The sequence below is a fragment of the Lactuca virosa genome, chromosome 9 (assembly GCF_052849685.1).
Source record: "Lactuca virosa cultivar CGN04683 chromosome 9, Lactuca_virosa_CGN04683_v6, whole genome shotgun sequence".
In the NCBI taxonomy this organism is placed as follows: domain Eukaryota; kingdom Viridiplantae; phylum Streptophyta; class Magnoliopsida; order Asterales; family Asteraceae; genus Lactuca; species Lactuca virosa.
In genome coordinates, this window is record NC_136434.1 from 120805266 (window position 1) to 120818804 (window position 13539).

At 36.1% G+C, this 13539-nt stretch overlaps 2 protein-coding genes across 4 annotated transcripts; one reads left to right on the forward strand and one right to left on the reverse strand.

Annotated features, from left to right (window-relative positions):
- Nucleotides 1-3139: 3139 nt before the first annotated feature.
- Nucleotides 3140-6498, forward strand: TPR9 (Tetratricopeptide repeat (TPR)-like superfamily protein). Its single transcript, XM_079074404.1, has 9 exons — nucleotides 3140-3357; nucleotides 3475-3609; nucleotides 3812-3898; nucleotides 4027-4098; nucleotides 4201-4402; nucleotides 4480-4598; nucleotides 4665-5267; nucleotides 5349-5504; nucleotides 5594-6498. The coding sequence occupies exons 1-9, from the start codon at nucleotides 3229-3231 to the stop codon at nucleotides 6314-6316; spliced, it is 2226 nt and encodes a 741-aa protein (XP_078930530.1). The 5' UTR covers nucleotides 3140-3228; the 3' UTR covers nucleotides 6317-6498.
- Nucleotides 6499-7061: 563 nt separating this feature from the next.
- LOC145136700 (uncharacterized) lies at nucleotides 7062-11478 on the reverse strand. Of its 3 annotated transcripts, none has more exons than XM_079070806.1 (8): nucleotides 11105-11478; nucleotides 10491-10733; nucleotides 10140-10325; nucleotides 9940-10039; nucleotides 9826-9860; nucleotides 9600-9752; nucleotides 7397-9522; nucleotides 7062-7317 (listed from the first exon to the last, which is right to left on the reverse strand). In XM_079070806.1, exons 2-7 carry the CDS (start codon nucleotides 10559-10561, stop codon nucleotides 7419-7421), a joined length of 2649 nt encoding a protein of 882 aa, XP_078926932.1. In that variant the 5' UTR covers nucleotides 10562-10733; nucleotides 11105-11478; the 3' UTR covers nucleotides 7062-7317; nucleotides 7397-7418. The 3 variants fall into 3 exon arrangements, with proteins under 3 accessions (XP_078926932.1, XP_078926933.1, XP_078926931.1); XM_079070807.1 differs by having other exon boundaries at nucleotides 7062-7329; XM_079070805.1 differs by having other exon boundaries at nucleotides 7062-7323; nucleotides 11105-11477.
- Nucleotides 11479-13539: the final 2061 nt, after the last annotated feature.

Here is a 13539-nt window from a genome sequence, read left to right on the forward strand (position 1 = left end):
ACCTCCATGTTTTCAAGATTATTGATTTCATAATCATGTATGCTTGTTACAGAAATCATTTTATGGTCTCAAACATGCATCGTGTGCCTAGTTTCACAGGTTTATGCAGTTTATTCTTTGGCGTGGTTTTATGCATAGCCACTATGATTCTTCATTATTTATTTAAAATAGGACCTTTATCATAAGCATTTTCATACACTCCTTCTCCCAGAAGAATAGCCAAAATTTTCATTCCATCTCCTCGCTCCTCTTGTCTTCTAGTTCTAGGGTTTGGGTACAAACCATTACATGCATCATACTTTTGGTGCTAGCTTTCCACGATCTACAAAGGAAGGGATTCAAGGAATTGTTTACTATAACAATTCAAAGGTATGTAACCCTAGATCTACTTATTTCGATTATAGTAGGATTCTTGTAGGGTTCTTGATATTCATAGTATGTTGCTTTCAAATGTGAAGACATAGATCCTTATAGGTTGCATGTACCCTATTAATTGTTAAGTGATTTTTCCGCATTTTACATGTTTTATAACCTATGAAACCCTTCAGTTATCAGGGCTCAGTTTCCTCGTCATCATATTCACTATTCAGTCTCATCATCCTCATATTCAGATACACATTGGAATTTTTCCATCGAGTTTCCGTGTGGAAGTAAATTTGCATCATTAACCAATATCATCAATTTTGTGTGATCGATTGTTGATTCACCACCCTCATTTTTTGGACCATCATTAACAAGAACCTTACATTTATACCTAAGATCACCCCATCTACAAGGCTATTGTAACAAGGAACTTGATTAGTGTCATAGGTAATAAATTCCATAATTGGTTACTTCCCACACAGAACAACCCATTGACACTAGAACAATTTCCCCTGCAAATCGATTAACACCACCCTTTTAGAACATGGTTAACAACAAATGATTTGGGTTGTGTTAGGAAACATACTGGTTACAAAAATTAAGAAAATATATAACATTACAGTCATCAATAATGTACATATCTATGTTTGATCAATGACATTGAAAAGACGTACTGATATGATTAGTATTTAATCTGAACTTCAAAGCAACCATTTCATAGATCTGTCTATTCACTTCTATTGCCCTCCACTATAAACAGGCACTCTTAAAAACTTGATTATAAGAACTCATTTTCAATAATAGAAATATATATGTGCATATTTTCTAACACAATTTGCATAAAAATATGCTAAAAATGAGCAACAATAGCAATAGAAATAATTTGTTTTGTGACTTTGGAACAACAATCTAGAATGTTCGTACATTCCGTATTGTATTCTAGAATACACTTAATGAGTTCGGGATGTACGATATCATAGTCCGAAATACTTGTACATCACATCATGCTAACCACCATCAACTCTGGAATATTTTGGAATGCAACATTCTTATGATGTTGATTAATTTTCAAATTCTGCAAAACGGAAATTATTTTTGTTAATAATCTTATATAGCTTAGTTTTGTTAATATCCTTGATAAAAATTGTTTGATATCAAAATACGTTTTGTTTCAACCATTTTGCCTAATTGCCTCTTTAAGCAGTACAAATAGGAAGTAAAAATTTGTAATCATTAGGTTAAGGGTTTGGAAAAATGTTTTAGTTTCTTTTTGTAAATTTTTGTGATTAAGGAATGAAGTCGAATAGTATTTTATGTTTTAAGTACATTTTTAACGATACATGCATACGTAAAGTAAGAATTCAGTTTCTACGGTCATATCTCATGTCTCAATGGTCATTTCATAAAATCTAAAATACAAATTGAATTATTTTGCTATAAATCTTTATAGGGAAAATGACTTGATAGGGTAAGTTACTTTTTGAGATGTACACATTTAGTCCTTATTCTTTTTTTTTTTTTGTAAATTAAACCCTTATACCCGATTTTTTGTAATTATGCAATCCTTTTGATCGGCTATAGCCGGTTTACCGGTCATATACGAATTTTATTTTATTTTCTTGAAATGAAATAACCAGGTGGCATCCACATGTCATCTTACGTGGATATTGTTAAATTACACCACATTGAAACGACAACTAGGGCTCATTTAATCAACCATTCCTCCATTCACTCAGCCGATAATCCCTCAAACTTCTTGACTTACAATCACCATCAACAATGGTAGAAGATGCAGATACAACCGTTGATGTACACTATAATGGGGTGTTCATACCTACCCCATTGATGTATTTTAATGGAGTAAAAGCCTCTGTACCATACACGGTTGTGAACAAGATGAACTTCCCTGATTTCATCCCCTTTCTTGAAAAACTTACTAACAGAAGATGCAGAGATGTGTATTACTGTCCACATGAAGTGAGGTTGTCGGAGGGATTACATGTTATTCAGAATGACTGCGATTTTAACGAGTTTCTTGAAGATATCAATGAAAAGAAGAGATTGGATGTGTATGTGGATCATTATCATGAACCTTTGTTTGATTGGATTCAGGAGGAAGAAACAGACCTTGAAGATGAAGATTTGGTTTCTATTGATGATGTTGACTCCATTTTAGAAGATGGTCTGAAAGCTGAACATGTAGAGGACGATGAAGTTATATCTCTCAAAAGAAACTTCAATGATCAATTCCTCAACAAACTTTGTCCAATACAAAATGATGACTTGGTTGAAGATCATAATGAAATACGACCTATCACAATCACAGAGGACTTCTTTATCTACTTTGTGATTGCTTGAACCTGTGGAGATTCTTGAGCCAGTCGACATCTTCTTTCTTCTTCTACGAATTCCCCACTTCTCTTATCTACTATGTGTTCGAGTTTGAAGGTGATTCCTCCTGATTTTGGATGTTAATATTCGTTTATAAGGAGTGACTAAGCTAATTAATTGTTATGCAGTTGTTTTTAGTGTCACGTGTGCTTCCACATCTGCAAAATCTATAGAATCCGGTCAAAATGACCTAATGTGTATATATTAATGAAGTATAAGGTTTAATTTACAGAAAAAAAAGAATAATGACTAAATGTGTACATTTCAAAAAATAACTTACCCTATCAAGTCATTATCCCTATCTTTATAATCTCTAGCCTAATTAGTTTTGGCAAAGGAAAAAAAAAAGATAAGGAGAAAAAAAAAAATGAAAGGAAAATTGTAGATTTGGCAAAAAGCGAAAGTCTATAAACCCCAGCAAAAAGGACCTGGGGTTTTGTTTCAAGTCCATCGTGTTACTCTCTCCCCCCGCCAATGGAGAAACTCAAATCAGCAATTTCACAAACCCTAATCCTTTCGATTTCACAAAGCAATCCTCGTACCCTCCCTAATACTTGCTCTTCTCTCCATGATTTCTTAAACCAGTTGCCCCAATTTCACCAAGTAATCCAAAACATCTACTCTCTCACTTCGATTTTACTTTCGTCCCAACAGATCCGCTTATGATCATGTAATTAAATATTTTTTGTTTTATTAATCTTATTTGATTCCATTCACCAGATGGTTGAAGATTTAGCGTACAAGGACACATCACTGTTTCTCAAGAACAAGGAATCCGCTTTGGAATTCAAGCTCAAGGGAAATAACTGCTTCTCCAAGGGAGATAACTCAAATGCCTTGCAATTCTACACACAGGTTAAGAGTTATAACTTTCTATCAATACAATGGTTTTACTGTCTCAGTAATAATGCTAAAGTTCGTATAACTGATCTGCACAAGCCATCTACATGATTGAATCTGTTCACATTCGATGGTGGATTATGAACTAATGAAAAATAACGTTCTTATGCTTGTGTATTGGATCTAATTTGAATAACGATATATTACTAATGAACAGGCTCTACGATTTGCTCCAAGAGATGTGAATGACATGGGCAAAAATCTGGTGGCAACACTATACGTTAATCGTGCAGCTGTATTACAGGTTCTTTTGAATCCCATTGTTTCCATTTTCCAATCATCAAGAAATAGCTTATTGATTGATACTTACAAATTAACAAGAAATAGCTATACTGAATGACTAATTGTTCTTACATTTTAACTAATATACAGAAAATGGGACTTTTTGTGGAGTCTTTACAAGATTGCAATCTGGCTCTTACAATTTGTAGAAGTTACTCAAAGGTGAGATAACCTTCCCAATCTTCCTTATCTCTGAGCTATGTATGCTTAGTTTTCTTTTTTATCTTACTACAGTTGACCTATTTCAGAATATTGTCACTGTAGGCATGGTATAGAAGAGGTAAGGCAAACACTTCAATGGGAAATTATGACAATGCGGTTCGTGACTTTAAAGTTTCCCTATGCATGGAACAATCTATCAATGGAAAGAAACAAATAGAAGACGAGATTAATCTAATCTTAGATCAACATCATATGAAAGATTTCCCACCAAATGTAGCTAAAGTCAAAGACTCTAACATCAATGGTATAATTTTCACATACACTGACAAATAGTTAAAACTTCATACTGGTATGATTTTTCATGATTGTTACCTTGTTCAGATCAATCGCAACAAATACAATTGCAATGTGTTACTACAGAAACAAAAGGACGAGGCATGGTGTGTTTGACCGAAATACCCCCATCCACTTTGCTCCATACAGAAGAACCCTATGCTGCGGTAAAAATGGTTATTAACTTATTATTGTCATCTATTTTTTTATATTGTTTAGTGATTTATTTACAGATAATATCAAAGGAATTTCGGGAAACTCATTGTCATTTCTGCTTCAATGAATTACCTGAAAATGTTGTTCCATGTCCATCATGTTCAATGGCACTATATTGCTCTCAATTTTGTCAAGAAAACGCCAGCTGGCAGGATCCACAATGTGATATGAAGAAGGATTATGATATTGATTTTGATCTTGAGAAGTATGTTGAAAGTGTTACTAAATCAAATGTGAATATCAACCAAACTGATGAACATAAGCATGAATGTGGAGCAAATTGGTCTGCAGCATTACCATCTGAAATAGTTTTGGCTGGTCGAGTAATAGTAAAATACATAAAACAACAAGGGCATTTTGGTAATTCACGCATTGTGAATTTGGATCTTTGTCATAATTATGCGCGACTCGATCCAGAAACTAAACTTGAGTTCCACATATCTTCCATCATTTTGTTGAAATGTCTTCACCATTTTTATAGCTCTGAGTTTCAATTAAAAGGGGAGACGATTTCACAGTGTGTGTTACTACTTTCACAAATACAAATGAATTCCATGGCAATTGTTCGTATTAAATCTTCTGATTCTTCCGAGAATCATACAACTAGCACTATAGAACAGGTTTTCATTAGTCGATTATTCTCTTTATTTTTAAGTTTTTCACAAATAGAAAACTCAAATATATTGTGTTAAATTTAATAGGTGAGAGTTGGTCAAGCTATTTATTTAAGTGGAAGCATGTTCAACCATTCTTGTCAACCAAACATCCACACATATTTTCTTTCTAGAACCCTAAATATACGCGCCATTAAGTTTATCCCCTCTGGTCAACCACTCGAGCTTTCCTATGGCCCACAGGTAAATCAGTCTCAGTCCAATACACACCAAACACAGTGCAATGTAAAATGTTTGATTGAGACGAAATGACTATTTTACCCTTAACTCAGGTTGGACAATGGCGTTGTAATGAGCGACAATCGAGTTTAAGAAATCAATACGCGTTTATATGTTCATGTGCCAGCTGTACACAGACAAACCTATCCGACCTTGTTATCGAGGCTTTTCGATGTTCGAACCCGAGTTGTTCGGGTGTAGTTTTGGATTGTGATGAGGTGAGCTATGAAAACCGAAAAGTCACCCCGTTTGGAAGTGCTGAGTATAATAAGGTGAAGAAAGTGGCAAGGCTTTTGTGTGATCTAAATAAAAATCACTGGGTTGAACCGGGTTTTTGTTTAAACTGTGGGGGTATGCGTGGCTGTGGAAGCTTACATGGAACATTAAGAAAGGGAGAGATTTGTAAGAGGTTGTTTGAGTCTGGTGATGTGGTTGCAAGTGGTTTGACTTGTTTAGATATGTTGAAAAAAATATTCCATCCGAATAACAAGAGAGCTGCTGAGGTGGAGGATCACATGGCGAAAGTGTTTTGTGGGATTGGAGAGTTACAAAGGGCACGTCACCATTGTAAAGCGTCGATTAAGGTGTTGGAGAAGCTTTATGGGGAAGAGCATATTGTGATTGGAAATGAGTTGGTGAAATTAGCGTCTATTCAGCTGTCTTTGGGTGAAAAAGCTGCGTTTGAAGAGACTAGAAATCGGATTAAGTTGGTGTTTTCACTGCATTATGGGTCACATGTTGACGTCATGTTTCCACACCTACACTTTCTAAAGTGAGGCCTCTATTGGAATTGGAATGCACCCATTATGAAGGAATTTAATTCCTTTTATTTTGTTGATTTTGATCAGGTATAGTGTTTGGTAGGGGTGAATGTGGTTTGGTTTTATAGTTAAAACCAAACCACAAACAGTAAATGTGGTTATTAAATTTTAGAAACTAAATGGGCGGTTTTTTTGGCGTTACTGATTTCAAACAGTTAACATGTTATGCTTTTAACACCTGACCTGTTAATCTTTTATGCTATAAACACATAATATAAATCGAGACATAACATATAGTATTACATAACTATATATATATATGCCTTAGGATAGATAATCTTTAACTTAGACACAATGTAAACAAAAACTTCCTGAAATCATCAATATTTGACACTTATTTACATGCATAATGCAAGTGTCAAATGATATAATAAAGTGTATTTTCTTTAAATAGTCCAGTAATTTTCATATTTATCCATAAATAAAAAAAATATTTTTACTTTTTTTAATATAATAAAAATACTACAAATACTAATAAAAATTTAATAGAACCTATAAATATATAATCTTATATGTAACTTTTAGCATTTTTATTCGGAACTTCTAAATATGCTTATATGCTGCATTTATTTATTTTTTTAAAAATAACATTTTTCTACATAACAAAGAAAGTGAGCTTTTTATTATGTTACCTTTTGTTCATGAACATAAGTCCAAGTAAGAGGATACAAATGATTAATGAATATAGTGCAAGAGGATACAAAAGAAAGACCGATAGTGTGTCTAACCTTGAAGCATATGAAATATTTAGACTTCAAGATGAATATAGCATTGAATATACATTGTGAAGTCTATAAAAAAAATAAAATAGTCATTTGTTGACCTTTAATGGAGAAATAACAATAAAGACGAAAGCTTATAGCCTACACAACCAAATTCACCTATATATTTCACAAATCCCCCACTTGGAAAACCCAAGCTTGATCCCAATTGCGTTGCCTTGCTACCCCTGAATTCTGAAACTGATGCTAAAACTAATAAATAATACAGAATATCGGAATTTACATGCGTATAATGTAAAGATATTATTATTACCTTACGATTTTCATCATCATCCTCATCCTCTCCTGAAAATGCTGGATGGACTTGAACCATCTGTGAGAAGTAGATCCGCTTTAGTCTTTCTAGCAAACTTCAAAAGCCGCTTAAACCCTTTGGGTGCATCTTTCTGCACAGGAGGATGCTGTGCATTCCCCCACTCACCACTCTCACTTTCACCCGTCTCCTCAAGAAGCATCTGAAACAAAGAATGCCGAACACGTGGACTCGACACGCCACCTGGCACACCCACATTGGCTGAACCTGAACCACCACCCACCTTTACATTTACATTTACATTTACATTAACAGACCTTTCTTCACACACAACAATCTCATCCTCACAATTATTCTCCACCCACGCAGTTGGCGAAATCATCAACTCCTCCTCAACTTCAACTTCAACTTCAGCTTCAGCTTCAACTTCCACCATTTCTATCTTATTAACACCACTAACATCACAAGTCTCTACCACCTCCTCACATATGGCTTCCGATTCCAATTCTAATTTGGAATCATCATTATCATCACACTCTGGTTCTTCACATTTAGTAGTAGTCTCAACCACCTGAATTTTCTCAGGTTCAATCAGGGCTTCAACTTCAGTGGTGATTGGTTCCTCAATTTGAGCCACAGCTTTACTTTTAACCACAACCGCACCTCCACCAGGTCCAATCCCAGTTCCCTTACGAAGAAAAGGTTTTGTTTCCACTGGAACCACACTGCTCTTCTTAGTAACTTTCTTGTAAAAACTCGGCTTAGCGGCATTGGCGGCAGTGGTGGCGGCGGTGGTGGAAGGAGTCGCCGGAGTTTCGGCTTTGGTTCGGGGTTTTGGTTTTACCACCGGTGTCTGCTTCTTCTCAATGATAGTTTTAGTGGTCATCTTCTTAGCTTCAGGTTGTGTAGTGGTTACCTTTGAAATCTTGGATTGTGGTTTTGACTTTTCAACTTTTGTAATTGGGCGTACAGCTGGCGTTGCAGATTGAGGTTTTCGAGTTGGTGTAGGAGTAGAAGATGTTGTGATAGGTTTTGGTGAAGGAGCTGAAGGCCATGATTTCCGTGTAGCAGGCAATTGAGACGAGGGCTTATTTGTAATTTTCTTCACAACAGAAGCTTTCGGGGTTTCCTTTTTGGCTTCCTTTTTGGGGATTGGGCTCTTGCTCTTTTGAGGTTGTTTATTTTTAGTGGAAACAATCTCAGCTTTTTTATCATCTAGAACCTGTTGCATTTCTTTAAATTGTGCATCTTTTTCAGCTCTCTTTCCAACTTCCTTTCTAAGCTTTTCATCTCTCTTTTGCTTGTAATGATCATAAAATCCACCTCTCTGCTCCTTTGAAGAACTTTTTTTACCTTTGCTATTATCATTTGTCACACTATGTCTTCTAACTGGTTTGCTTTCCATCATTTTGTTAAACAACTGGTTTAATTCGGCTTCCTTTTGTTCATTCCATGTGGAAATATCCTTTTCACAACTCCCGTGTTCTTTATCATCATCTGCCACGTCAGCATCCTTTTTGGGGGAGATAGATTTCATGTTTTCTTCTGTTTCTGGATCTTTATGGATGATTTCAGAAGTTCCATGACTTTCACTCATTCCTGAGCTCCATCTTCTGAGTACAGCTTTTTCTACAATCTTTGGCTTCTGAATTTCAACACCTTGATCTTCTTTCTGTTTACTTTCAAACAGACTTATTTTATCTTGAACACTCATTCTCAATGCATTACTTTTCGCGACTCTCTCTGACTCTTCATCTTCCTCTTGACTACTTTGACCAGCTTCATCTCTTTGACTTGTGGTCTTAGCATAGTTGAGACTTTTGATACTTAAAACAGCTGGTCTGCGGGGCCCACCTCGTCCAATTTGGATTCTTCTCATTGGAGATGCTGACCTTCTAGAAGCTGCAGATCTTGCAGGAGTTCGGCTTCTTTCAATTGGTGGTGGTTGGTTGTCTTCACTTGAAAACGAGGTTTCACTGTCTGTTGACATCTGGCGTTCTATCTGTGCAGCTTTTGCTGGAGAGACGCCGTATTTTACAGGTGGAGATAACTGAGAAGTGGGAATACTTGTTTCAGTTATGGAGTCTTTTAATTGACTCAACTCTAGAAGCTTCTGTAACAAGTCCCTGAAACAGGTGATTGAAAATTTGAAATGAATCTTGGATTCTGATTCTGTTGAAATCTGTAAACCAAATATACATACCTTATATCTTCTGCTCCAAAATGATGAGCGAGGTTTTCCATGTTGGAAATATCATTGGTTGAGCATTTAGCACCTGTAGCTTGGTTGAGGGCATTTGATAAGTTCTCTTTCAATTCTGAGAGCCTCAGATCCACTGTTCGTAGTAGTTCATTCCTATGAGAATATAATTGGTTGAGAAAATGGATGAAAAAAAAAATTTATGATGAGATGAACATGAAGAGCATACTTTGATTCGAACGATGATGTCATGTCAACTTCAGCCTGTTAATACATGAATCACAATGGTTGTTTAAAAAATATATGTTATAGGTGATTAGAAGGTAAACATTACAAAACGCACCTTTGCAAACAAAGAAAGTTGGAATTTTCTGGTCTCTTCTAGTTGAGAAATTTCATTTCCAATGGTAAGAATGTCTTGTGAACCAACAATTTGCAGGAATCTGGTGAATTGAAACAACTTGGGTAAGCAAGAAGTGGACAACCTCTTAATTTATTGAAAAAAAGAAGAAAATTGGGATGAAGATGAAATATGATATGGACCTTTTCAATGTGGCTGTTGTGAACCAACTATGGTCATTGAAATCTTCGGGTGCTAGAATCTTGAAATTTGAGTTTGAGCTTTTGGATGACAGATCTTTTACTTGAGGTAAATGCAACAATAGTTGTTGCAAGTCTCCAGATGCTACCTTTTCTGCTATATTGCTAGTTGATACACATGCCTCATATCTACAGAACAGAATTTTATAAGTTGGATATTGGCAAAAGCAAACGTTGTGACTCAACATTAAACATCAAACAATCAGAGTTCTAGATCAAGCAATCAGAAATCTGTTGCAAAGAGATAAGATTTGGCAAATAAAGTCTCGGTAAGTAAGTTGAGAAGAGGAAAACCTGTTATGGCTTGGAAATATCTGAAGTTCAACATAATCAATTGGTGCATCAGGATCAATTCTTCTATCCATCCTCAACAACCTGAATCAATGATATTCCCAATTCAACTTGCTTTCAGCTTTCAATTTCTGAAATACCTCTTCACACGCTCACTTATAGCAATAAGCAAGAGAGCAAACAAGTCATGTCAACTGTTGATTAGAAACATCTTCACTCCGTAGTTGCATTCAGATCAATACTTACCTGCAAATATACAAAAAAACCGATGATCTTTAATCCCATTCAGAACACTTGCATACAATAAACATCCACTACTAAAAGGAAAAATTAACCACAATCTTTCAGAAAGAAGCAGGAATCATAAGCTAAGAAAGTGTCAACGAGCTAAAGAAGTCAAGGTAATAATGCAAGACCTAAATCGACTATTGAAGTTTAGATCTAGCAAAAAAAAGCCCTAATAGCAAAAAATTTCAGCTCACCGACACAAAAACATAAGATAACCACAGCTTACAACAGCATTTCCAATCGATTTGCGAATTATTTCAAATCTCAAAGCATACTACAACTCGCTATGCATCTCTAAGCTGAAGCAGCATTTTACACACAAACAGTACCTGAGTGAATAATGTATCGGAGAAACTGAAAGTCAATGGCTATCAGCACTCGAAGAGGAAGAATCGAAGCTGAAATTTGTTGCGGATCTTAAATGCGGACCTCAAGTAAAATGTCTGTACTTGTTTTCGGATTTGTGTCTGTTAAACAGTGGACGATGAAGATGCAGAGACCGAGATAGCAATGAGCACACGGTGGTTGACGAAGGCGTTAAGGCGCGTTGGATTACGTTTGATAAATGTAACAAAGAAAATTGGAAGCGGCGAGACACTGTCACACTGACCGAAGTGATGTGATTCCATTTATATTTTTTTTTCAATGCCTACCGGAATACGCGGCGCGTGAAACTCACCTCCTACTATTGAATGAACAAAAGCGATGCTATATTCTCCTTATATACTTATGTGATTAAATCTTTTTTAGTTTTTTTCAAAATATTAGTCATATATATTAGGTGTTGTTATATATATATATATATATATATATATATATATATATATATATATATATATAACGAAAAATCAATTATTGGCGGACCTATGAAAGAGCTCGGGGTAGTCTCTAGAATGCCCTTCATATTTTGCCCAGTAGTGAATTTTCGTAAAATTTTGTTTCATATTGCGGTGCTATTCTGAAAAAGTTTGGGAAAATCCCAAAAAAATTTAGGTTATTTCTAAATTATAAATCCAAATACAAAATAGCCCAAAATATTTAAAATAGTCAAAATGTCGAATACGTTTAAGTGGTCCAAACTTTTTAAGCTCAAAAAAAATTAGTGTAATGAAACAAAGAAAGGTAGAAGTCTATTTTTCTTGTTTTGAAAAAAATCGAAAGAACGAAATAGAGTTGTTGTTGTTCGTTCCTTCCACCCCGACACACTGTTCACGACTTCACGCTGTTGTATGTTGTTACCGACGACTTTGTAACACCCGTTTTCCAGATTGGATCGGTTTAGGACATTAAGAAGGCAAAAACTTGATTTTGGGGGAAAACCGAGTGTCACGACGTGACCAGGCAAATGAAGAATGTGTATCTGGAGGATGGTCGCGACATGACATGTATGTGGTCACGACGTGAAAAGGGCTATAGCCCAAACCCATGATCTTTTAGGGTTTCCTTCGTATTTAAGCACCCTAAACTCGGATTTAGGGTTCATTTCTTAGCCTCCATCTCTCTCAAACCTCAGAAACCCTATCCATAGTCCATCTTGGTGGGTTTGGCTCATTTTGGTGGTTTTGGTGCTCTTTGAAGAAAGTAGAAGGAGAATTGGTGCAAGGATCAAGCAAGCAATACTTTCTCATCTTTGATATCACCTTCTGGACCATTTGTAAGGATTCGAGCTTCTACCTTTATGGTTTATTCTCTTAGATCTAAGTTGTTTTAGTTCCTTTTGGTTCGTAGTTTTGATTTGAGTGTATGTATCGAATAGAGTTGGCAACTTTATGGTCCTACAGAGTCCCTAAAGCATCATATCTTATGGATCTAAGGATTAGTTGTGGATTTTGAACCTTACATAAGTTTTAGGTCATTTTCTTTCTTTTTACCTAGGTTGGGTAGAGGACATGCATGGAGCATGCATGTCCATAAAGCTGGCATTTTTATGAACCTATAGAGTCCCTTAAAACTTTCTGGAAAGTTAGAGTTGAAGACTTAATGGATTAAGGACTCAAAACATTAATATTTTTCCTCAGACGGTGGTCACGACGTGACATAGAGGGTATCACGACGTGACGAGGGTGGATTCCTCGATTATCTTGTTTTGTTGTATTCACGACGTGAGCAAAGAAGGTTCACGTCGTGGTGCGTGCTGAGTGAGTTGTCTGTGACCAAGTTGGCCGAGTTGGAATCGGGCTGAGTGTGTTCTCACAACGTGACCAAGAGTTGGTCATGACGTGAGGGTCGACTGTTGGTATTGTTGGTTGTTGACTTTGACTTTGACCGTTGACTTTTTGGCATGGTTTACTTTTGGTCAGTTTATTGGATTCGGGATATAGGCTAAGGTTGGACCTCATATGACTTGATAGGTGTGTTGTAGCACTGGTTGCGTGGCATTGATCTGTTAGATGTGGACTTCATTGGCAAGGTAAGTCTTCTCACTATACTATGTAGGATGTTAGTTGTCTTAGTGATACTTGCATGGAAGACCAGGTGGTGGCCCTTGGCATATGTATGAAAACCAGGTGGTGGCTCCTAGCAATTGTATGCAATACTAGGGTCTGGTCTCGATGGTTATTTTTTATGTTGTTAGTTGTCTTTGTGATGATTGCAAGGAAGACCAGGAGGTGGCTTCTGACACTTGTATATAAGACCAGGTTTTGGCTCCTGATGTAGCAAGGAAAGACCATGATTTGCTCATGACCGATAGTGGTAGTAAGACTATGGTTGACCGATAACAATCCATATTATATGTATGATATGTGGTATTTTGGGGAACTGA